The sequence below is a fragment of the Saimiri boliviensis genome, chromosome 2, assembly GCF_048565385.1.
Source record: "Saimiri boliviensis isolate mSaiBol1 chromosome 2, mSaiBol1.pri, whole genome shotgun sequence".
Taxonomy (NCBI): Eukaryota; Metazoa; Chordata; class Mammalia; order Primates; family Cebidae; genus Saimiri; species Saimiri boliviensis.
In genome coordinates this window covers 69854629-69881103 of record NC_133450.1, presented here as the reverse complement: position 1 = coordinate 69881103, position 26475 = coordinate 69854629, and the positions used below count along the sequence as shown (strand labels likewise).

The 26475-nt window shown below is 37.3% G+C and overlaps 1 protein-coding gene across 6 annotated transcripts in view; it reads left to right on the top strand.

Moving 5' to 3' along the window:
* The window catches only part of DICER1 (dicer 1, ribonuclease III), a 71081-nt gene that overhangs the window by 31922 nt on the left and 12684 nt on the right, over positions 1–26475 (top strand). For all 6 annotated transcript variants that reach the window (XM_074393558.1, XM_074393556.1, XM_039468705.2 and 3 more), the window contains 15 exons: positions 1045–1517; positions 7987–8119; positions 9036–9278; positions 9920–10074; positions 12504–12636; positions 13475–13550; positions 14237–14376; positions 17107–17286; positions 17505–17718; positions 17840–17993; positions 19080–19262; positions 19537–19642; positions 20071–20246; positions 21241–22021; positions 25434–25589. In XM_074393558.1, coding sequence (XP_074249659.1) covers positions 1045–1517; positions 7987–8119; positions 9036–9278; positions 9920–10074; positions 12504–12636; positions 13475–13550; positions 14237–14376; positions 17107–17286; positions 17505–17718; positions 17840–17993; positions 19080–19262; positions 19537–19642; positions 20071–20246; positions 21241–22021; positions 25434–25589 — 3303 coding nt within the window. The remainder of the gene's footprint in view (positions 1–1044; positions 1518–7986; positions 8120–9035; positions 9279–9919; positions 10075–12503; positions 12637–13474; positions 13551–14236; positions 14377–17106; positions 17287–17504; positions 17719–17839; positions 17994–19079; positions 19263–19536; positions 19643–20070; positions 20247–21240; positions 22022–25433; positions 25590–26475) is intronic.

Sequence of the window (26475 nt, the reverse complement as noted above, 5' to 3'; positions counted from 1 at the left end):
TGAGGAGCCCTGACCTTGTGGTGGTGTTTTCATTGAAATCAGATAGCAGGGACTTTTGGAAAACTGTGCCGGAGTCTGTGGATGCTGCCCCAGTGCAGCTGTCCTATCTCCTCTACCACTTCAATCAATATTTTTTTGTTTTTGTTTTTTTTTTGGAGATGAGGTTTCACCATGTTGGGCAGGCTGATCTCAAACCCCTGACCTCAGGTGATCCCCCCACCTCAGCCTCCCAAAGTGCTGGGATTACAGGTGTGAGCCACCATGCTCAGCTCACTTCATCCAATAAAGGCCATTCCTATTGTTTAGAAAGAAAGAAAAAAAGAAATGATAATAGAGACAGCTGTGTGGTGTTGTTACAACAGTCTAACCAGGGCATCCACAAATGCTGACTGTAGATCGCGGGTCCCTAAACTACAGCCCGTGGGCCGCATGCGGCCCCCTGAGGCCATTTATCCGCCCCCCCCCCGCTGCACTTCAAGAAGGGGCACCTCTTTCATTGGTGGTCAGTGAGAGTAGCACAGTATGTGGCGTCCCTCCAATGGTCTGAGGGACAGTGAACTGGCCCCCTGTGTAAAAAGTTTGGGGACGCCTGCTGTAGATCCACCAAAATTCATCCACAGTTCCTAGTCAGTACAGTGGAAAACATAATACCAGGGGATATTATACATAGATAAAGTTCAAAGAAAATTATATTGCTCTTCCTTGATGTCTGAAGTTAAATTATTATGCTGCATAAATTTTTATGTAATTTGGCAGAAAGTAAATGACTCAGGTTTAGTAACCAATCAGATCTAAAAATAATGTTTATTAACCTCATATCATTGCATCTTTTAATTACTGTTTATTTTATTTGAAAAGAGATGGTTTACATACATGAAATGAACATGAAAAAACTAATGGCCTCTCCCCCCACCTTTAGGGAGTTAACCTAAGGCTGGGTTACATTTAAGAAGCCATTTGAGGACAACTGAAATCCCAGTTAAACCCCATATGAGAATGGTACATTATTATTGTTTAGCATTAGGTTTTTTCTTTTCTTTGTAGATACTATCAGACTGTCGTGCAGTACTGGTAGTTCTGGGACCCTGGTGTGCAGATAAAGTAGCTGGAATGATGGTAAGAGAACTACAGAAATACATCAAACATGAGCAAGAGGAGCTGCACAGGAAATTTTTATTGTTTACAGACACTTTCCTAAGGAAAATACATGCACTATGTGAAGAGCACTTCTCACCTGCCTCACTTGATCTGAAATTTGTAACTCCTAAAGTAATAAAACTGCTGGAAATCTTACGCAAATATAAACCATATGAGCGACAGCAGTTTGAAAGTGTTGAGTGGTATAATAATAGGAATCAGGATAATTATGTGTCATGGAGTGATTCTGAGGATGATGATGAGGATGAAGAAATTGAAGAAAAAGAGAAGCCAGAGACAAATTTTCCTTCTCCATTTACCAACATTTTATGCGGAATTATTTTTGTGGAAAGAAGATACACAGCAGTTGTTTTAAACAGGTAAATCTCTAAGTTGACCCATTTCACATGAGAACAAGGAGGTGTCCTGTGGTGTGATTGATGCGCTGCAGCAGCTGTAAGAGCCAGCCTGATGGTTATGTAAGTGTCCTTGACTTGGCGCCATCATCACTGGTACGTCATGCTGTCCTGGGATTGACAGAGAGGATGTTTTCCCAGAAGGCTGCTTTTCACATGGCTGAGATTTTTTTTTTCTTAAAGGATGCTAATCCATTCTAATCTACCTAAAATAAAGGACAAGTATGGTGTTTAAAAAAATGAGTATACATTTAAGTTAAGCATTGTTTTGTATTCAATTTTAGATTCAATTCATATGTTTATTCTTAACTATGTATTAGACATCGTGGTAAGCATTTCCCACCAAGCGTTCCCCTTCAGGTAGTCTTAGGATAAATTTTATCTGGGTATTGTGGCCAATTTTTTTTACGTTGATTTTTTTCTCTTAAAAATACTGTTTCAACTTTTCAAGGTGAGGCTGGGTGCAGTGGGTTGTGCCTGTAATTCCAGCACTTTGGGAGGCCGAGGCAGGCAGATTGTTTGAGCTCACAATCTTGTCTCAAACACGAGATTGTTTGAGATGACAAAACCCTATCTCTAGGACTATACACCTATAGTCCCAGCTACTTGGGAGGCTGTGGTGGGAGGATGGGTTGAGCCTGGGAGGCAGAGGTTGCAGTGAGCTGAGGTGGCACCACTGCACTCCAGCCTGGGCAATAGAGCCAGACTTTGTCTCAAAAATAAAGTTTTCAAGGCCACGGTGGAAAAAGTTTAGAACAATTGAATTTACAATTTTGGGTTGGTTCATAGACTGAATATTAAAATTTTCTGAATCAGAAGAGAATGAGAATGTTAGGGAAAGTTCTAAGACTATTAGCAAAGGTGATAATTAATCCAAATTTTAGGCCATGGATTCCAGCTCTTTCTCTCTTCTTCAATGAAAGACTTTTCTAATATAGAACCAGCCAGGGAGCTATACTTCAAATTTCTGTCACATGGTCACTTAATGTATGGTCTTTTAGGTTTGTGGATAAATACTCTTATTATTTTGTGCCAAAAAAAGTCCTTATTTTGTACTTCAGTCAATCTACTTTTCTTTGAGATCCATTAGTTGGCCACAGTTGATCCCTAACTTTTCTGCAAGTAGTGATCTCTTAGGAAAAACTAAGCTTTGTTTCCTAAGGTAATTTGGAAGTGTGTGTGTGTGTGTGTGTGTGTGTGTGCGTGCGCGTGCGTGCGCTTGCTTGCTTGCTTGCTTAACTGCTTCTGAATGTTTGGGGTTTTAAAAACTTTTTTGAGTAACGAGAAATTGGACTCGAGGGTAGTCATCTGGCAGTTTTTAGTCTGGTAATTTTCATAGTCACTGAGCCTGATCCTTCTGATGAATACAAAGGAAAATGACTTTAGAGACCAAATTACATTTAAATCAGAAGTTGAAGGTTATAAGGGGACTTCACTGACTATCTAATCCAACCCACTTATTTTTGTAAAAATGAGAAAGTGCCTCAGGAGAGACAGTGATTTGCTGTAAGTTAAATTGCTAGTCAATGGCAGAGACAGTTCTAGAATTCTAATATCCTGACTCCTAGTTTCAAGTTCTTTCTACCATCATAATGCCCCTGGGCATCACAGAACACTGAAAATCAGTGCTTTACAATGGGAAGATTGCCAGGAGACGGACCTGGGAGAACGTGACTAAGGAGAGATTTTTTTTGTTAGAGCAGGGAAAAAGCATTTTGGGAGTCAGAAAAGTTTAACACTGGCGCAGTTCTAAGCCTGGTTATGGACATACTCCCTGTCTCTATTAAGGATGGTATAAGGATTAAATAAATTTTCTGGGGCTTGGAGAGAAGAAATGGGAGTGTATTTTCCGCCTTTCCCCTGTTTTCTACATGTATTTTTATATAGAGATGTGCCAGTTTTTATTGCAGGAATATTAGCCTGAAAAAGTTTATCCAAAATCAGTCAATTACTTCCTATTGACTTTAAGGATCAGATTAATTGTGATCAATTTTCATAAAATGTGACTGGAATTTAGTGCTGTATGATGAATCAAGAGTGGTCTGAGAGTTGACTTTATGAGCAGCTAATTAAATATACAATAGAGGTCTTGTTCCAGTAAGCTTTTTAATAAGCTTAGAAAAACTTCCTGAAATCCAGATTCTTTCCTTCCATCAGTTTAATGGGAGGAAAAACTCTCCTTTAGTGAACAGTTTCATGGGCATATAAGCTATTGTAATGCATATGCAGTTTTCTACTCTCCTAATTAAAAAAATAAATCATAGCCACTTCTACATATAGTGTAGGTATGTGCACAGTCTTGTATTTGTGGGTTTCTTTGTACCTTATGTAGGCGTTTATAAGTTACTTTTATATATATTTAAGATGTATTCGCAACATTTCATGGGGAAGGAAAGTAGATGTTCTTATCATATTATAGATGAAGAAAACAAGCATCAGTTGTGACCTTTCCCAAATTACACACTTCAAGTGGCAGAAAATGGCTTCTAGTCTCAAGTCTAGTGTTCTTTTTACCATGTAATATACTAATATTGTGTGATGCTGGCATTGGACAAACCTGGGTTCACATCCTGTCTGTACCTACCCCCCCCTCTTTTTTTTTCCTAAAACCTTTTTATTTTGGAAGAATTTTAGATTTACAGAAAAGTCAGAAAAATGGTACAGTGAGTTCTCATATGCCCCTCACTTAGTTTCCCCATTGATATCTCTTGTCACTGTTTGTCACAACCAAGAAAACTAACACTGGTCCATTACTATTAACTCCAGACTTTATTTGGATTTTTGACATTTTTTTTTTTACTATTGTCTTCTTTTGTAAAAATTTATTTTTATTTTTTTCTAACCATTAGACAGTATGGGCTAATGTCCTTTTTTAAATCCAAGGTATCATATCACATTTAGTTGTCAGTGTCTACCCAGTTTCCTCTGTCTGTCACAGTTTTCACAGTTTCTGTCTTTTCTTGTTTTTTGATGACCTTGACAGTCTTTAGGAGTACTGGTCAGGTATTTGGTGAATGTCCTTCCATTTGAGTTTTTCATATGTTCTCCAGGCTGGTCTGGGGTTATAGGATATGGAAAAATGCCATGGAGGTGACTAGCTTTTCTAGTCACATTATATCAGCAGGCTCTCATGGTATCAACCATGAGACCTCTCTAGTGATGTCAAACTTCATCAATTGATTGTGATAGTGTTTGCCTGCTTTCTTTACTGTAAAGTTACACTTTTTCCCTTTTCTTATTCTATTTGGAAGGGAATCTCTAAGTCTAGCTCACCCTGGTAGGGAGGGATTACTCTCCACTTGCTGGAGAGGAGTATATCTATATGTATTTGGAATTCTTCTGTAAGGAAAACTTATCTAGTTTATCCATTTATGTGCCCTTCTACTTATATTTATTAATTGAATAATGTATTTCAATTGATGGTTTTATGTTTATTTTATAATTTGGGCTATAATCTAATACTGTTATTTATTTGCTGCTCAGATTGTTCCAACTGTGGCCACTAGGGGTTCTTTGAGGTTAGCTCCTGTGTCCCTTTTGACATACCCCCATCCTTTTGTTTTTGAGCACTTTCTTAACTTTGTGGTACCAAGGGGTGCTCTGGGCTATTTCTTCCTGCCTGGCCCTAGAATCAGCCCTTTTGCCAGGGCGCCTTGGTTTCTTTTTTACCCACTTTTTGGATGTATATTTTGTGAAAGTCAATTAACTTTTAAAAGTCTCAGTATGTTCATCTGTAGAATGGCAATAATACCTGCCTTGCTTACTGGTTTGTTTGTAAGAGACTTTGTATTAAAAATGGATATTTTGTCACCTGGCGCACAGTAAATGCTAATTCTTCAGCCATTTATACATGCATCTAGGGGGTGCAATATCAGTATGCTCTTATGTACCTGTCGGTGATATTTTTTTAGTGAGATCACAGAGGAATTATATTTGGTTTTCTCACATTGACAAGGAAGTATAAGGAATGAATATGGGATAATATTAAAGGAATTATTGATAGTGTATTTCAAGAACCTGGCAGAAATTTCAAATGATGTGTTGATATGTTTGAATTTCTTTTCCTCCTATGGTTGTTTGCATTAGTTAGCATGTTTAGTCAGATCACAATTTTCTGTAATACATCTGTCTACTAGTTTTCTGAACCTACCTTACGTATTTCCTATTTTTGGTTATGTTATTTTTAGTCTAATTGGGGAGGCAATGTACATATACACAAAGTATGGGCTCTGAACTGGTGCCAGACTTTACCTCTGTTATAAGTTAAAAGTACAGAGATTGAGAGTAAGCATTTAGAAACTCTTAGAGTGGTTTGACAGTAATTTTATGTCTGCTGAATACAATAAAATTGGTGCTTGAATTTTAATGCTTTTTAAGTTTCATTTTCTTAGTTGTTCGCTTTTATGAAATTCTACGAAACTATTGGTCTCTGAGGGATTGGAAATTTAAAAAGAAAACCTGGTTCTTTGCTACAGATAGTTTCAGAAACACTGTGCATTAGGGAACAGTATACTTTATCAGACAGCTTGCTGGTGAACAACAGCCTGTATAAACTCAGTGCAAAAACCGAAAGAAACAAATAATACTTTGTCTTATTTTTTCTGTGGTTTTATGAAATCTTTAAGCAGTTTGCATTGTCTGTCCACTGTCCTCTGGGAGTTGACATGTGACTGCTGGCTTTGTTTTCCCTGAAGCCTGTACCTTTGTCATGGGTACTGGTTAGGCATCGCTGAGATTCACCAATTAGAGACATACATTTTTCTCTCTAAGCATTATTAGCATAGGTATATCCCATGTAATTATTGGCTACAAGAAACTATTTGTTGTGCATGTTGTCGCTAGTTCTCTGTGGTTTTGATTTGGATTTCATTAAGGAAAAATGAATTGACTGTTGGTGCTTTTATTTCTTAGCTGATTGAAGTCTGCCAGATGGATGATTTTGGCAAAGTAAAATACATTCTTTGTTAACAGCAACTTGAAATACATTCTAAATCTCCATTATATTCAAATTGATGCTTATTTATATAAAATTTGGAAGTACATATTCTAAGGTGATTTATTTTGTATTTAGGCTTTTGAGCATATTATTTGTTTGTATGTAACACTGCTTTCTGTTATATCATAAGTTTGTTAAAATAATTAAACACACCTTGGAACATAATAAGAGAATCTCTGATTCTGGATATTTAAGTACTTGAACTGTAGAACTGTAGAGCTAGAACTACAAACTGTGGTTTGTAGACTCCCAGACTAACCTAGACATGCAAGTGTTCTGCTGATTGGGAGCAAGAGAGATTCTAGATGGCCACTCAAGGTTGCTTCCAGCTTTTTAATATTAGTCTGTTTCATGTACTACTTTTTATGTTTTTAAAAGAATGATTTGACTTAAAAATGCAATTTTCTATTTGGAATTTATACTATGTAGTATGACTTCAGAGAAACCATGTGGAATCGCTTATGTCAGGTGTGGGACCGTTTATCCCGTGTGCTGAGTTTTTGAATGTGGATATTTCCAAAATAGCTGTAATGGCAGCACTAACTGTTAACCTTCTGCACCCATGTCATGTGATCCCGTCCTGTAGTTCTGCCATTACTTAGCTAGAAGGCCAGCTTTCAGTTACAGGCATTCTGGGTTAATACAGAGGAGCAGGTAGGAAGAGAGAGCTCAGGAATCTCCTCTTTCGTGACAGGATGGGTGGGGGATGCCTTGCCATTTCTGTGCTCCGTCCTATGCTATGCAGAACTTTGATCACTGGCCTGGGGACCAGAAAGCATCAGAAATTGAGAGGACACATTTCTTTCCCACAGGCTCTGCTTCTAATGATATCAGGTGGTAGGATAAGAGGAAAAGAAATTGCAGCTGGAACTCTTTTGTTACATTTGTGGGGGTGAAGGTTTCCTTTGGTGTTGGGTTCACTGGTCCTGTCTGTGTAAGCACGGCAGGGCCTGCTGTGTGAATATATGGCCAGGCCTGCTGCCGAAGATGTGCATGGTCTGGAGAAGGGCGTTGAGTTGGGGGATGAGTGAGTGGAACTGGTAGAGTGATGAGTTGAGCTTTTCTCACTGGATGTCCTGTCCTGAAGCCGAGATCTATGAGGAGCCATGTTTCCCTCTGACTCGCTCAGTCTCACCCTGGGCCATACTTCCATTCAGTCATCCTCACCGAATCAGCAGTTGGATGTAATGTGACCATTTCATTTGTCAGTACAAAACAATCTTGTATTTGGCATTGTAAGTCCTTGGTCCATAGATCTATGTGGTAAGGAATGACAGTGATTTCTCTTTAAGCAAGTTGGGAAAAAAGGACCAAGACTGTTTTGTTAGATATGCTGGCAAAAAATGCGTGTACTTCCATTTTTAAAGGAGGCTTTAAAAACAAAAGTTTATTTTCTGTCAGCAACATTTAACTTCCAAATATGTATACTTTTTTTAGATTGATAAAGGAAGCTGGCAAACAAGATCCAGAGCTGGCTTATATCAGCAGCAATTTTATAACTGGACATGGCATTGGGAAGAATCAGCCTCGCAACAAACAGATGGAAGCAGAATTCAGAAAACAGGAAGAGGTAACTTACAATAAGTGTACAGTAACAATTTTCAGGACATATACAAAGTGCCCGTAGGGGCTCCCTTTTATGATAGTTCACCAGAATGGGTTTTTTTGTTTGTTTGTTTGTTTTTTTATCGTATTATAGAATACTTGCTTGTATATTAGACTAGCTATCCCCATGAGGTAGCTGTATAGTGATTTACATACTCAGAATTAGAATAGCTATCTGGAAAACCAATTTTCTCTCTTAATTGCCATCAGCCAACTTATTTTCTGTGATTGGATTGATGTCACACAACTGCATTTCGTGGAAAGACAAAACATGTATAACCATAATTCTTACACATTCCATATGACTGTGAATTAACAAACTGAAAGCTTTTGCTAGAAAGTTTTTTTTTTTTTAATTTAAAGAGTTATCTTGTTTGAAGACTTAAAAAAAAATAGTACTGTATTTTGTAGATTCAGCTTAAATTTTTTTGTGCTTTTTAAGATCTTAATACAGGAAACAGTGTTGTAAAGATGCTAAAACCTAACACCATGTTCTCGCTTGTACACAAAAACCTATTTAAAGTTTATTATTTAACTTAACAGAATAATTCCCATTGAAGGCCTTTTCTACATTGTATCTTTTTGATAATACCCAAATTTGGAGAGTCCAGGAACCAGTCTGATAGATCTGTCTGAAAACTAGCTTATGTTACCATTTACTTTATCCTGATTTGGAGAGTGCCACTAAATTAGTTTCTTTGTCCATGTGTCCATGCATCCTGAGTTTTCTGTGATACTGTCATCTTCTTTAGCCTGGCCTTAAGGGTTTAGAATGCCCAGAGTATGTATGTCAGAAATGACAGTTGTCATTTAGTTTACTATATATTTTTTTGTGTGTGGAAATTTTCTTAGAAGTGCTTTTCTTGGTGGATTTTTTTCAGGTACTTAGGAAATTTCGAGCACATGAGACCAACCTGCTAATTGCAACAAGTATTGTAGAAGAGGGTGTTGATATACCAAAATGCAACTTGGTGGTTCGTTTTGATTTGCCCGCAGAATATCGATCCTATGTTCAATCTAAAGGAAGAGCAAGGGCACCCATATCTAATTATATAATGTTAGCAGATACAGACAAAATAAAAAGTTTTGAAGAAGACCTTAAAACCTACAAAGCTATCGAAAAGGTAAGATCAACAAATTAATATGTGCTGGCAGATTGGGAACAAAAATTAATATGGTTTCTTTGTTATTCTTTGTATGCACAAGAACAGATGAGTTTTGTCCACAGGCAGTAAATTCAAAAGAGGTGCACCCTGTGTACACAGTAAGGAAGTTGAGACTGATTACAAAGACCCAACAGTGTTGTATAAAGGGTTTGAAAGGGCACAATAAGATAACAGTGAAAATGGTTATTATATACGTTATTAGGGATGGATGTCTGGGACATTGCGTTGTAAATACGGACAGTAATTGTTGACTGCTTTAGTTATTGACTGATTGGAAAGTGATGACGTAGTAGTTACATTTGGAAAGACTGACAGTCATGTCTCTCTGTGTGTGTGTGTGTGTGTGTGTGTGTGTGTGTGTGTGTGTAGGCACAGTACAGTATAGACTTTGTACCATATGGTGAGGGTCTCCATTTGATTGGAAGTGGGAGGGATTCGTTGGAAGAAGATGTCTGCAGCCGGTGACTTTGGAGTATCGAAGTCTGTTCAGGAGAGAGAAAGATTTTCAAGAGAATTTTTTTCTGTAGGTACAGTGGCAGACAGCATATGGTAAAGAAGACATGTGTTTTCATTATAAGTCCTGTTTTTTAAATGTTCAGATCTTGAGAAACAAGTGTTCCAAGTCAGTTGATACTGGTGAGACTGACATTGATCCTGTCGTGGATGATGATGACATTTTCCCACCATATGTGTTGAGGCCTGACGATGGTGGTCCACGAGTCACAATCAACACTGCCATTGGACATATCAATAGGTATGGCATCAAATCATTTGTGTGAAAAGTCTGGGAATGTTGCACAGTTAAGTCTAAACCTGTACATTTTGTATTATTTACAATTTTGCATTTGCCAGTCTTCACTTAGACTTGCAGTATTTTTGATAAAGAAGTTGCTTTTTAACTTTTTTTTTAAATTCAAAGGCAAAAACAGTATCATTCAACAGTAAAAGTTTGGTATTCCTTGGCAAGGCTAACGTAATGAAGGCATTTTAAATTGTGTTTAATTTTATAATTGTCAACCAATTTTTTTCTAAATCCTGAACTTTTTGTTTTGTGCTATAACCATTGGGTAATGTTGAATTTTCCCCTAGCAATAAAGTAAGATTGTGATAACCTAATTTACATTTTTGGGTACACTGTAATTTACTTTGTCCAGAGCTGATAAAATTTCTAAGAGCTAAGAAGAACAGATGCATTCCTGGATTATGTATCAGGATAATTTCTATTCAGAGACAAAATAAAAGAGCAAATATAAGATTTTCTTTGTAACCTTTTCTTTTGAAACAATTTCAAACTTTAAAGTGTTGTAAGAATACTAGAATTCACATATGTTCTTCACCCAGACACCAAGAGAGACTCATCCAGTTTCATGAGAATGTTCTACAAAGCCAAAGGATCCACCGTAGAGTCAGGAGTTGTCGTGATACCCTGTTTTCACATCTTCCTAGTCTCCTTCAGTCTGGAACCATTCTTCAGTCTCTCCTTGACTTTAATGCCCTTGAAACTTTGGAAGATGACAGGCTGTCATTTTGTAGTCTGACTCTCAGTCTAGGTTTGTCTGGTATTTTCTCATGATCAGACCCAGTTTACACATTTTTGGGCAGCACATCACTGAAGTGATGGTGTATTCTCCTCATCCCATCTTACTAAGTGGCACACCATGTTGATTTGTGCCCTTACTGGTGGTAGATCACTTGAGTAAAGCCTGCCAGTTTTTTCTACTGTAAATTTATGTTTCACCCCTTTTATAATTACTTAAGTATTTCATGGGGAGATACTTTGAAACTATGTAAAATTTATTCCTCTTCTCAGTTTAACTCATTAGTGTAAGCATTCTTTGATATTTTTTGCCCAAATTGATTATAACTATGATGACTACTAAATGATTATTACTATGATGACTACTAAATTTCTTATTTAGTATTTATTAGTTGGCATTCTACCATCCATTTATTCTCTCCATTTATTCATTCTTAACTATTTTTTAGTGTCTGTGAACTTTTGGACTGCTGTTTTATTTAATGAGTTATAATCTATCATTATCATTTACTGCTTGTTTTGATGTTAAAATTGTTTCATATTTGATCAGTGGGAACCCCTTAAAGCTAGTTTCTGTGTCTTTTTAACGTGTCACCATTATTTGTTGAATACTTCCTTGTTATATGGCACAAGACATTCTAGACTGCCCAGCCTTGATGTTGGCAATTTCCTCAACATAAAAGCGTCTGGTTCCTTTTTGTGGAGAATGAGTTGTGGTTAGAAACCAAGAACTGGACACTGGATTTATTCATTGCTACTGGAATATTGCTACTGCCAGGCTTTTTTAATGGACAGAGCTAGAATATTTGTTTGTTCATGTTTACATCTGTATTTGTTTTAGTGTCTGTCTGTTGATACCTCCATTTTTAGTGTGACACTAGAGTTTTCATTCTAGATTTCCTTTTTTGTCTTTATACCTCCTTTCTCTAACAGTGAGAAGTTTGGCTCCCATTGTCTTCAGAATAATTAGTGTTCAGTCTTCCTGTATGTAGCTGTCTGTTGCTCTGTAGGGCTGCCACTGTAGTCAGGTGCCTTGCTGCACAGGCTGCAACCTCACAGGGTCACTGCCCATTCCAGCACCCTCCTGATGTGAGTCCTGTCCCAGCATCCCTTTCTGGCTAGCTTTCTGCTCTGCTCCAGCCTTCCGTGGTGCTGCTGCTCCGTGAGCTGCTTGTTCTGCTGTCCGTTTTGTGACAGCACTGGGCTGTCCTGCCCTCTTCCTTACACATCCTGGTAGTTGTTGGCTAATGTAAGATGATTAAGGAACAAACACTGGCAGTATGTTTTCCTACAGATTCAGAACGATACTTCGTGCTCTTTCTGTTATGGTAACACTTGACACATGTCACTATATAAATTCAAAATTAAAATTAAAATTAAATAAGTTTTGTAGTTATACTTGTCACATTTCAAGTGTTCGCCAGCCACTGCCTTGTTGGACGTCACAGATACAGAAAATCTTTCAGAAGTTCTGTTAGACAGCACCATTCTGTCTTGTTGAAAGTTTGAAGCAATGAAATTTAAATGCCACATATAAATACAAATCCAGTAGAGAAGAGGCACATGACAAATCAAACTTGAGATTGTAAATATCAGTATTTTCTCAGTTGTAGATTCAGCCTCAGAATTTTTCTTTTTCTTCACAGATACTGTGCTAGATTACCAAGTGATCCGTTTACTCATCTAGCTCCTAAATGCAGGACCCGAGAGTTACCTGATGGTACATTTTATTCAACTCTTTACCTGCCAATTAATTCACCTCTTCGAGCCTCCATTGTTGTAAGTTTAGAAAAAGAAATGATTATTATCTTTTAAAATATGTCATTAGTGGAAGTTTTTGAGCTTTTCTAGGACTTGCAAGTTACAGGTAGATTTGATTTTAAAATCTACTTTCCTGAGCAAGAGCAGATCAAAAATAAAAATGAAAAACAAATTTACTTTCAAAAGTAGATCTGTAACTCTTTTGTAGTCATCTAGATGTTCATGTTTGTAACAGTCTGTCTAATTTACAGACCCTTAGAACTGGACTAGGTGATCTCCGAAGTTTCTTCTAAGATGTTACGAACATACACGTTTTTGACAGAATGATTCAGCTGTGGTTAGACACTTAGAGTGATATAAAATTTATTAGAGATCATTGCATGGTTATAGTTATTTTGTTGGTGACTCAAAAATTTGCTTTTTATAAATACTATTCTTGGGCTCAGTACTGATTTCCAAATATTCCAAGATAACTAGTTTCTATTGCACATAAAAAGGTGCTTAATACTATTAATGTTATAGCTATTTCTTGATAAATCTTTATTTTGTCTTTTTGTTACATAATTTTCAATTAGTAAAAATAAGATACTTTAAATCTTACTGAAAATTAAATTCATCAAAAGTGTAAAATCTAAATTATGACTTAGTTTTTACTGGCAGGACTTTTAAAGATGAATATTTCAAATATGGAGATTAGAGATTTTTAAAAAACTTTCTGGAATTTTTAAAAATAAAGAATTTTGTTTTGGTAAATTGAACTTTAAAGATGTTGGGGCAGTGGTTTCATAGGTGTTTTGTGTGCTAGAGGTAATATAGCTATGTGCATATACAATGGAAAGGTTTTTGTTATTTTCAGGGTCCACCAATGAGCTGTGTACGATTGGCTGAAAGAGTTGTAGCTCTCATTTGCTGTGAAAAACTGCACAAAATTGGTAAGGACATTTGAAAAGCATATACAAATAAATTTAAATTACAAACTGTAAAAAATATATAGAGAACTTGATAGATCTCTAAGGATTTTGTAGAGCTATTTACTTGCTGCTCTTAGAGTACTTTGGTGAATATAAGTGTGTTAGTACCTTGGAGATCTTAACAGTGTTGTGGGAGCTCTTTGTTTTCCGTAGCTTAACTTCAGACAACTGTCATTGATTTGCTGTGATTCCCTTTAAATACATAAAGGTCTTTTCTTAATTTTTGAATCATATACCATGAACACTTGTGTCTTACTGTAAGAGTCTCTCAAATTAGTCTACACTAGTGTAGAAATTCTTTTTTAAAAAATAGACTCAATTTTTTTTTTTTTAAATCCTGCTCTTTCTGTATAAGTGGACCCATTTTCCGTGGCTTTTTAGCATTCATATGTGCCAATGTCATGTTTAGATGTTTTTGTTTCTGAGCCTTAGGACAGAATTTGCTGTCCTGCCTGTATTGAATATATGGATGCCAGAATAGACTTTACCTGAAGCGTGAATCTGATTACTTTTACACTGTAAAAGGCAAAGGGTGCTTTAGTTTTTGTTACTTTTCTAAGTCCTGCTAACATAGCTGTGTTCTAGATTATTTACTAATTAATTAGGCAAAATCTGGATTATGTTAATTCTCTGTTAAAATTTCTTAGGCGAACTGGATGACCATTTGATGCCAGTTGGGAAAGAGACTGTTAAATATGAAGAAGAGCTTGATTTGCATGATGAAGAAGAGACCAGTGTTCCAGGAAGACCAGGTTCCACAAAACGAAGGCAGTGCTACCCAAAAGCAGTTAGTATTGGTTAGAACAGAGTCACAACTGTCTTTCTGACTTCATTTCCTGCTACATCCTATCTCAGTTCCTCTGCTTGTTGGGCTTCCCACAACCTTGCAGTTTGGCCCACTTTGGATCTCAGCTCCTTTCTCCCATTCACTTCTCTCTGATCAGTCCCTTTCCTTCCTTGTGTGCACTGTGTACCCTTCCACTTCAGAGGTTGCTTTTGATTTTCTCCTCGAGGATTCTTGGACCCATCTCTCATATTCTACCCAGAATGAGTTTATTTCATTTAAAGAGACATTCTTTGTTTCATTCATTTTAGTGGTGTGATTCTTGTTTTACTTAGAATTTGGGGCAAAGACGGGAGAGGATTTGTATGATAAAATAAGCAAGTGAGAAGATGCCCTCTCAAGATGACAGGTACACTGGAAGGTAGAAGCACAAATGTTCATTAAGAGTTAGGATGCGGGCTGTTGGAATCAAAATAAGTTATTTCCATAGAATGTTTCTAACTCAATCTGTGGGCATTCTAGCAGAGTTCACCCATGAAAGCATCTCTAAATGTGACTTCTAGTAATATTTATTTTTAAAATGTGTTAATATTTTTACCTCATAAGAACCCCAAGCGAAAGCAGCATTTTGCTGTGTGTAGTAGTCCCGCTTACCCTTGGAGGATGTGTTCTAAGACCCACAGTGGAAACTGCAGATAGTACCAGTCCTCTGACAGCTCGCCATTGTTGCATTATAATGTCGATGAGGAAAAATGCATTCGTTCCCAGCCAGGACCACTGTTTATGTGTAGTTGACACGTTCTCATATCTGCTTATTCCGGTTTCCTCCTACATCCCAAAGTGTGGACATCAGCTGATCTGCTCTGCCCCACTCTGAGTGAGCATGGGAATGCGTGAGTGTGTGCCCTGCCACAGGGTGGTGTCCTGGCTGTGACGGGTTCCCACATGGGGCCCTGAGCTGCTGGGGTAGACTCTGGCACTCTTGGCCCTGGACTGGAATTAGTGGGCGAATAATCAACTTCCTTGTTTTTATTCATCTTTCTTAAGTGTATGTATGGCTCACATTTATTTTAATGTTTAATATTAAAGGTTTTTTTAATTTAGAAATTTGATGATATTCTTGTCAACAGATATATGCTGGCGGAACTTAACTCTTTTATGTCAATTGGCCTGTGGGAAAATTGGTTTCTTTCTACTCTGTTTTCCTTAGCCAGTATCTAAGAACCTGCTGAAGACATTAACTGAGGACTTATAGCATATATTATGCTTTTAAAAATAGGTTTATACATATTTATGATAGTTTAAGGTATAAATTAGGCACAGTGATAATTAAATAGAACAACTATAACCATATACTGTAATAAAAATTATGTAAATGTGGTCTCTCTCAAAATATTGTACACACTTATTTATTGGACCATGACTAACCTCAGGTAACTGAAACCGTGGAAGCTGCAGATAAGGGGGGCTGCTATGCTTGTATCTTAGCCTAAATATGTGGTTCTTTGGTTTTGCTTATGCAGTTTTACCGAGTTTTTACTTTAAAAAATGGTGCATCCCACTTAGCATTTTCAAAATTCAGAATCATGTTAGTTTTTTTAAAAATCGTGACCATTACCCATTTTCCCAAAATGCTTGTTTCCCTCATACCGAATTTTCACGAGACTAGTTTTGTATGATAAAGTCACTAATGATAAGTGTTTTGAAAAGCATAGTACACTGGCTGGGTGTGGTGGCTCACACCTGTGATCCCAGCACTTTGGGAGGCTGAGGCAGGAGGATCCCTTGAGGCCAGGAATCTGAGACCAGCAAGCATAGTACTGCCTGGCATCCCATTTAATTAATAGATACATTCTGTATTTTCTATAAATTATAACTGTCTCTTAGCATTTTTGCACCTTTTAACTACAGATGCAATTCTTTTTTATTGAACCTCAGGAACTGCAAGACCATAATCTGAAGGACTGTGTTAATGTTGAAAGCCTAGCAGCAATCTCAATTTAATTATGGTTCACTCACATAATGAGGGAGCCATTACAAATGATATTGGTTCATACTGACCCTGACAAATATTCACTTTACAGTAACTGTGGATAAAAATCAGGTTATCTCACAAACACACACAGATATGCACATACCCTAATATACACCAGTGTTGTGTGATTTTATTTGTATTGAAAAATATAAACGTATATGTTTCTATATATTTATACATTGAAAAAAGTCTAGGAAATTGTACAGCATATCTGAATGTTAATAAAGGTTATCTTTGAGTGGTTTTTAAAACTTTATTTTTATTTTACCTTTATTTTCTAATACTGGTTTTGAAAACTTTTTTTTTTATTTTTAACTTTATTTTCTGACACTCTACAGTGAGTACTTAAAAAGCTCAAGGAAGAGATGAGTTTTCTTGTCAAAAGAGATCAAATGAGTAGTATTTTTTAAAAGGCCCTACAGTGTTGGATTGTTTTATATGTAATTTTCGTATTAGCTATATAGTCAACAGTGCATTATAATATATGTGAACTTGGGCCACTATCGGCAGCCTCTGCCTGAGATTCGCTGACTTACCCAGCAGGGTTAAGTAATTAAGGGGTGTCATGCCTTGGGTATTTTCTTGGCTTTTTCTCATCAGCTTTTAGTAAAGCCAGAATTAATTTGTTGCCTTGCTTACATCTGGAAAAGAGGGTATTATACTCGAGCATGATGCTTACTTTTCCTTTCCAACTCTAGATTCCAGAGTGTTTGAGGGATAGTTATCCCAAACCTGATCAGCCCTGTTACCTGTATGTGATAGGAATGGTTTTAACTACACCTTTACCTGATGAACTCAACTTTAGAAGGCGGAAACTCTATCCTCCTGAAGATACCACAAGATGCTTTGGAATACTGACAGCCAAACCCATACCTCAGGTAGAGATTTCATAAAGACAAAAACATCTTGCTTAAGAAAAAGAAAAAATAAAAAACTAGTAGTAAGTACTTTCTGTTACCTCAGTGTGTTTAATATTTAGATTAAGGTACTTCTTGTATTTCTCCACTGGAAAGCATAATTTCTCTTCTGAAGTTAACTGTAATGGAATAAAATATCTGCTAACTTTGAGGGGTACTTTGTTTTTCCTTTTGCTAAGATTCCACACTTTCCTGTGTACACACGTTCTGGAGAAGTTACCATATCCATTGAGTTGAAGAAGTCTGGTTTCATGTTGTCTCTACAAATGCTTGAGTTGATTACAAGACTTCACCAATATATATTCTCACATATTCTTCGGCTTGAAAAACCTGCACTAGAATTTAAACCTACAGACGCTGATTCAGCTTACTGTGTTCTACCTCTTAATGTTGGTAAGAAAAAAAATCTCATTTGGTAACTCTAAATAAGACACATACACAAATATATAGCTTACGTGTGAAACTTACCTGTATCATGTTTTAACAAGCTAAAGAGTCTTTTTTCTCTTCTAAGTTAATGACTCCAGCACTTTGGATATTGACTTTAAATTCATGGAAGATATTGAGAAGTCTGAAGCTCGCATAGGCATTCCCAGTACAAAGTATTCAAAAGAAACACCCTTTGTTTTTAAATTAGAAGATTACCAAGATGCAGTTATCATTCCAAGGTAGCTATTTAAATGGAAAGGAAAATGGTGGTAATACTTTGTTTTAAAAGATGCACTTATTCACATGGGAATATAAGTGGGCTATGACTTCAGCATTGTAATTACTAATACGAAATATATTAATCAGGCATGGTAATGCATGCTGCAGTCACAGCTACTCAAGAGGCTGAGGTGGGAGGATTGCTTCAGCTCAGGACGTCTAGGCTGTGGTAAGCTGTGATCACACCACTGCACTCCATCCTGGGCAGCAGATCGAGGGGAAAAAAAAGAAAACCTAAGTAATCTATTAAGGTGGACCTGTTCTCTCCAGTTTACTTGCTTAAAAAATAATACCTAAAATGTTATAGGTAAGGAATTTTACTTTGTAAAGAGTCAGATAATCTAATGTTGATAGACTTTCTTCTTAAAATCTCCGTCTTTTATTCTCCAAAGTCTTACAGAATTTGATTATAAATAATAATAGCATTTCTTAAAATTTTTATAAGGAATAATATTAAGCTCTATGAAAATGTTAAATCTGGAATGTTTTTTTTTTATTTTATAAAAATTTGGGGAATAGAGTTTTGGAGCAATCAAATTAAATACAAGCAGTTTTCAAATAATTGTATTACTGGTTGCAATTCAGTCTTTCATTGCTTTTTTTTTTTCTTTTTGCACCAGAACCATATTTTAAATGTTATCAGGGCTATCGCTGTCATAGATGATGCAGTAATACATTTTATATGGCAAGTGTCTTTAATGTTTAGCATTAGTAACATACAAAGTATTTACTCTGTTTGGATAGTGTAAATTTTTTATGCTGTTTATATTGTTGAAATAGATAAAGGTGCCATGTAGCTTCATGTGTCATCAAAATGTGGATATTTAGAACAAGAATAATAATAAAGTGGGACAATAATGTGTCAATTTTTACTTGATAAAAATATAGTTCTTATATCCTTGAAATATATTTGGAATTAAAATTTTTATTGTTACTTATTTTTAATCTTTTGAATTATTAATCATGATTCCATACTAAAAACAGTTGTGTTTTGAGAATTATTGATTTAAACCAAAAGGCAACTGTTCTTTGTTTTTCTTTTTTAGATATCGCAATTTTGATCAGCCTCATCGATTTTATGTAGCTGATGTGTACACTGATCTTACCCCACTCAGTAAATTTCCTTCCCCTGAGTATGAAACTTTTGCAGAATATTATAAAACAAAGTATAACCTTGACCTAACCAATCTCAACCAGCCACTGCTGGATGTGGACCACACATCTTCAAGGTAAGGGGCTTCAGAGATGATCACTGGAATTGCACTTGATACATTCTCACCAGACATCACTAGATATGCAGAGGTTCACTGTCCCCCTGCCCGTGGACTATCTGAATTCAGGAGATGCTTTGCACACACACTTGCCCAAGAGGCAGGGTAGCCCAGGAGGCTGTAGTTTAAATGAGCTCTTCAGGTGGTTTTCGGGCACAGTGAAGTTGGAGAACCACTGTGAACATGCACTCATTTTTGTGTGTTTGACAAAATTGTTTTGGAATTCTTGCAGACTTAATCTTTTGACACCTCGACATTTGAATCAAAAGGGGAAAGCTCTTCCTTTAAGCAGTGCTGAGAAGAGGAAAGCCAAATGGGAAAGTCTGCAGAATAAACAGGTAATGAGTTAATTGTACTAGCATAACTTACTATTTGTTTGAGTATTAAAGATTATTAAAGATAAGTTTGAATTTTATCAAGTTAAATGCATAATTCGTTAATTTTTTAGAAGTTACCTAATCTTCAGATTTTGTTTTGTTTTAATCAGTATTATGTATTGAATGTTATTTGAATGTTCCTTTTGGTAAGTATTGAGAATTTTGTTTTTATACTTGGCCTATTAATGTAGCACAAAATCATTCTCATAAATCCTATAATAAATCCCATTTGACCTTAGAGGATTATTTTTACAAATAGTTTTTAAAATTAGGTTTTACTAGCATTTATTATTTTCTTTATCCATTAGTGAAATTGGTCTTTTCTTTTTTAAATTCTTTTGTGTGTGTGTGCTTTGTATTTATCTGTCCATTTTCCCCCTTGCTTGAAGATACTGGTTCCAGAACTCTGTGCTATACATCCGATTCCAGCATCACTGTGGAGAAAAGCAGTTTGTCTCCCCAGCATACTTTATCGCCTTCACTGCCTTTTGACTGCAGAGGAGCTAAGAGCCCAGACTGCCAGCGATGCTGGTGTGGGAGTCAGATCACTTCCTGCAGATTTTAGGTATGCCTGTGCAGTCAGCCAGAAAGAACACAGATTACGAGATCCTGTTTGCAAAAGAACAGAATTAAGTTAAAATTGTATATTAAATAATTATTAAGTAAAAAGAAAATACATATATCTTATGCTCCTGTGAAGTCTCAGAGGGAAATGAGAGCCTTAAGGTCAGAAATAACCATTACTTTTTCAGCCATAACGGTTGGAGTGAGAATGAAATCATTCTTTGTTACTGTGTCAGCATTTTCAGTCTGTTTTTCTTTTAAAAATCCAAATATATGTTAAAAAGCAATAGCCTCAGCATGCTCTTTGTCTTCATTATGTTCTTCCCATTTACTAATGGGAAGAAAGTCTGTGTATTCTAAAGAAACTATTGGCTTAAGGATTCCTACTAATTTTGGTTATCCAGTTGGCAATACCAAGACTATTCTAGGGATTGAAGGAATTTAAAAATATAATAGGAATAACCACAATATTTGTTAAGTAGTTACTACAGTGCCAAACACTAGCTTAAATGTTGTACCTTGTGTTAGTTAGCTCATTTAATCATTAAGACACTGCTATGAGTTAGGAATTGTTAGCCCTGTTTTCAGGTGCAGAAGTTGAGGCACAGAGAGTTTATGTAAGTTGCCCAAAGTTACTCTGGGTTAACCACAGTGCCTGGGGTTCCAGCCCATGAAGCTAGGCCCTCATATGTGAGGTCCTGCAGGATGCTCCCAAGCTTCATGACCTTCTTAACTACCACACTGTGCTCTAGGCCCCACATTCTAGAGCCAGGGATTAAAGCAGTAGATAAAACCATGTCCCACTTTATAATTCACATTGTGCAGAATTCCAAATAATGTTAATTTCTGGCCTGGGAACTTGCATCTTTTCTAAAAGTGAGAGTACATTTATAGGCATCTTTGTTTTTGTTTTTGTTTTTAAATTCAAATTGCTGTTGCTTTCAGCCTAGCTGTTTTGAAGAATCTGATGAAAAGTTATAAAAATGTCTTTGCAGATACCCTAACTTAGACTTCGGGTGGAAAAAATCTATCGACAGCAAGTCTTTCATCTCAATTTCTAACTCTTCTTCAGCTGAAAATGATAATTACTGTAAGCACAGCACAATTGTCCCTGAAAATGCTGCACATCAAGGTGCTAATAGAACCTCCTCTCTAGAAAATCATGACCAAATGTCTGTGAACTGCAGAATGTTGCTCAGCGAGTCCCCTGGTAAGCTCCATGTGGAAGTTTCAGCAGATCTTACAGCAATTAATGGTCTTTCTTACAATCAAAATCTTGCCAATGGCAGTTATGATTTAGCTAACAGAGACTTTTGCCAAGGAAATCAGCTGAATTACTACAAGCAGGAAATACCCGTGCAACCAACTACCTCATATTCCATTCAGAATTTATACAATTATGAGAACCAGCCCCAGCCCAGTGATGAATGTACTCTCCTGAGTAATAAATACCTTGATGGAAATGCTAACAAATCTACCTCAGATGGAAGTCCCATGATGGCCGTAATCCCTGGTACGACAGACGCTATTCAAGTGCTCAAGGGCAGGATGGATTCTGAGCAGAGCCCTTCTATTGGGTACTCCTCAAGGACTCTTGGCCCCAATCCTGGACTTATTCTTCAGGCTTTGACTCTGTCAAACGCTAGTGATGGATTTAACCTGGAGCGGCTTGAAATGCTTGGCGACTCCTTTTTAAAGCATGCCATCACCACATACCTATTTTGCACTTACCCTGATGCTCATGAGGGCCGCCTTTCATATATGAGAAGCAAAAAGGTAAGAGGTGATTCTTTTGTTTTGAGCAGTTAATTATTTAGTGAGCTTGAAAGTGGTTTGCAGTGTTGGATCATTTCAGAGGATGAGAAAGTATCATGCTCAGAAATTGCTACACCAGCCGAGCACAGCTGCTCCCTTGTTCCGCCAGAGCCAGCTAAAGCCTGTGGCAGAACCACCTGGACTGATCACACATTCAGGTTTTGGGGCTTAGCTGATCTCCACGTGCCTTATTGATTGATTGAAATTCAGTTCAAAGGAAACTATGAAAGTGTGTGCACCTCTTGATCCTGAGGGGGATATGAAGAAATGTGTATTGTAGTCAGTCAAGGAGCTTCTGCTTTGTTGAGTTAAACACTTGTTTGAGAGGGTACATCTTGGTTTACAAGGCATACAGGCATGAGTAAGACACAAGTCTTGTGGAGGAGCTCATCGCCAAGATTTTGGAGAGTGGTGGGGAGAGAGTAATAACAGTCTTCAAATAGCCTGGCAGCTCTCCAGTGGGAAGAGGGTGACACCAGAGTTCTGAGTAATAAATGCTCGATAGCTCAGAGGAAGTGTGTGCTCTTAAACTCAGCATGGAGTAAGACTTAAGAAATGAAGGGAAGATATTAAAGTGGTGGTGGAAAAAAGAAGTGTCATAAGGCAACATGAGCCTCCTGGACAAATACCTTAGAAAGCTGCTGATCACCCTCAGCCTTCAGAAGGAAGGAAGGAGCATCACTTGTGAATCAAGGATGACATTAATGGAAGAGGCAGGTTTACAGTACGAAAGCAAAGTGAACAGATGGCAGAGCGTGTCAGCATCAGGGAAGCAGCTGTGGCAGCAGACAGGAGAGTGGAAATACCTGAGAAAAGGCTTCAAAAGGCAGGTAGGGTGAAGCTGTGTGTGAGAAGCCTTGAATGCTGGGCTAGGTTTGCACGTGTTTTGAATGGAACTTCAATAGAAGGCACTGTTGAAGGAACACTGAGCAAGGAACTATTAATATTAATAAAGTGGTAGTTTAAAATGATTAATCTGGTAGCAGAATGTAGTGTGAGTTGAAAAGCAAATCCACACCAACAGCAGAAGCAGAAAATGGGATAGAACTAGAGTTCTGGTAGAGAGGAAGGGGTGAGGTGAGTGAGAATTTCAGAAGAAATAATTTCAGCTAACAGTTTAGAAGTGCTTACTCTGCACTATAAAAGATACTATAATCATAAATATATATATATATATACACACACACATTTATACACATACACATATATACATATATATAAACCTAATTTAATTCTTATGATTCTGAGAGGTGGAAACTTTTATTTTCCCCATTTTATAGGTGAGGATAGGCTAGAGAAGTTAGCTTGCCCAAGGTTGATTGGCAGGAAAGTGGCCCAGCTTGGGTTAAATCCAGACAGCCTGGCTTTGGAGACCTTGCCCTTCCCCATCACACTAGCCATTCCTGATAGTACTGTCACACCAGGTACCACACCAAGCATTTCACAAGTGTTCTCTCATTTAATCTTCTCCAAGACTCTGGGAAGGAGCCGACACATCCCCATTTTGCAGATGAGGAAATTCACACTAAAGAGAGTCGAATAGGCTCAAGTCAGGTCACCTAACTAATCATCCAGGAGAGTCAGGAGTGTTTCTGGGGCCTCCCAGGATGCTCTTGAGGTGGACTGGAGGGGCAGCCGTAACACCCATGGAAACGCAATTTGGGGACAGGGCAGGGCCAGGGAGGTAGGGAGAAATGTGAGAAGTCAAGGTTGGGTTGGGGTTTTAGACCTCAGAATATGAAGTGGAAATGTTTAGTGAAATGTTTAGATAATTGAGGCTGTAGGATTAAGATAGGGTTTTGGAGAGTAGTTGTCATGTGGAGGCTCTGAGATGGCTGAGATTTCCGAGAGGTGGTTGCAGGAAGAAAGTATCAGAGGCTTTGACGACTGTGGCATAGGCAGTAGGATAGGATACTCTGCTAGGTAGGATAAGACAAGAGGTGACTTTCTATTACAAAACTCATCCATTTGTCTGCTCAGAAACCTTGGACTCCTTATTTCTGCAGAAAAAATGATCACTCCCTCAGCCTGCTGTTCAGGCCCTGTCAGCCCTGATGCGTTTTGGATCCTAGGCAGGTGGAAGCCTTTTGCAGCTCATTGTAAGGACTCCACGCTCACACCCCCAGCCTTGGGGCCCTTGCTCTGTCCTGCCGTCTGCAGAGAGCTCACCCCTATCATACCTGTTTGGAATTTTGCCCCATATCTGAGACCTTACATAGCTCTTTTGTCCATCATGTCCACCATTTCTGTCAACTTGGAATGTGATTTCCCTCCCATCCGAGTCCACGTTTCACTTGATCCTCTTCTTGGCACTGGTGATGCTTTATTCTCTTAGCTTGGAAAGGGAAGCTAACATTTATTTCAGCCTGCTACATTTCAGGCAGTGACGGAGAGTACTTTCGGCCATAGTGGTCACACGTATACTCCTTTTCCCTGCCAGCCTGTGTGTCGAGAGGACTGCCCCTCTGTCCTGCTGCTGTGATTCCGTTGAGGTTGCCCAATCGAGTGCCTCTTGTGGTGGGTGTCTGTTAAACAGTAGTTGAGTTACATGGGAAGAGGGTTCATGAAGTACTTAATAATAAGAAACCCAGGCTTATGAAAATGGGATTGACAGTTCTAGACCCTAGTTTCCAAGTAATAACTTGACAGAAATGCAATGATGTGAGCAAATTAGGAAGGAGATAGAGGTATTAGGAAAAACCAGACCAGAGGATAGACAGTAAAGCTGTTTCATTGATGTGAATAAACAGAAACCTTTTGCTTCAGTTTTAAAAAGTGGAATAAAATACCTGTAAAACAAAGTAATAATATTTGAGAGAGCATTACAGTTGAAATCCTATTTGTGGCTTCAATTCTAGGAATATAACATTCTTTGAGTTCTGTTCGGTGCCAGTTTTCACTTTGCAGCTAGTGCTGATGGTGTCATCCCCCCATTTCATTGAAGATATCGTGACATCTTGACTTTTTGTATGGGTTCTTTTTTACTTTGATAATTCCAATTAGAAGTTTGCGTTTTATATCATCAGGTTGTATTTTCAAGGATTCGATATTGTCTGACCTGTTTCTTCTCAGTCATTCATAAATAATTTGCATAGTTACATACATTATTTTTTGTGCTCTGCATCTTATATTCAGAAATATTTATCACCCTTGCCCCTGCTCTCAAGTCGCCAGTTTCCATGGCTGTTACAACATAATACTCTTTTTATAACATGAATGGGTAGAAAAACTGTAGAGCCCTTATAATTAATTGATGACCATATTATTAATTAATTAATTTGAAGAACATTTAACTAAAGATATGTTAATATGCCTTGAATGAATTCCAGCAGTGATCATTTATGGATAAGTGTCCTAATATTTTCTGCTAAAGGTCAGCAACTGTAATCTGTATCGCCTTGGAAAAAAGAAGGGACTGCCCAGCCGCATGGTGGTGTCAATATTTGATCCCCCTGTGAATTGGCTTCCTCCTGGTTATGTAGTAAATCAAGACAAAAGCAACACAGATAAATGGGAAAAAGATGAAATGGTAAGGTTTGTGTGTGTGTGTGTGTAACTAGAGAGATTGACTTTTTGGTGAGCCGGAGAATTTTGTTTTATTAATTCTTTGTTTCCTTTTCTTGGTATGTTTATAATAGAGTAGATATTTGATATATTCAATTAATTCCTTCAAATACACTGTCTTTTCACAGAATTCAGAAATGGTGTTTAATTTTGATGGAGGAATTATTTATTTTTATTATTTATTTTCCAAAGGCATAAGAGTATGTGATTATTTATTTTCCAAAGGCATAACAGTATGTGATGTTTTGACTTTGGGTTTTGCTGTTTTTTTTTTTAAAAAAAAAATCACTTTGCTGTTATTACAGTTTATCCTAGATTCTTAATTCTGTTCAGTGAAAATGACTTTTCAGTGACCTGTTACCTCCAGTCTGTCTGTGAAATAATTCATTTCAATTTATCTTGAATCTTGCTTTTGTAGCTCAGGGTTTTCCCAGTCAGGACTCCTGTGAACTTTAAAAAAAAAAAAAATCATCCATAAAAATTATTATTTTCTGGAAATAATTTAAATCTTGCTGGTGACTTAAGACTCCCAGCAACAGCTGCTTCATTTTGTCTTGTCTTGAAGGCCACCAGAGGGCACCTGGGAGGGCCTCTGAGCTGCAGAAGTCAGTGCGGTGGTGGTTGACTGGGAGAGTTCTGTTGCCTCTTCCAAAGTTAAAGGCGATGCTTCAGACATTTTCATTTCCTGGAGATTTATTTTGCATTAAAGATAAATTGGCTCATTATTAGTTCATTTTTACTTCAGGCCAACGATGATAATACCGTTTATTTCTTTCACAGGTTATATTTTCTGAATATACATTTTCTTCATGCCTACTTTCTGACACATGTATGCTATATGTCTGCCTTTA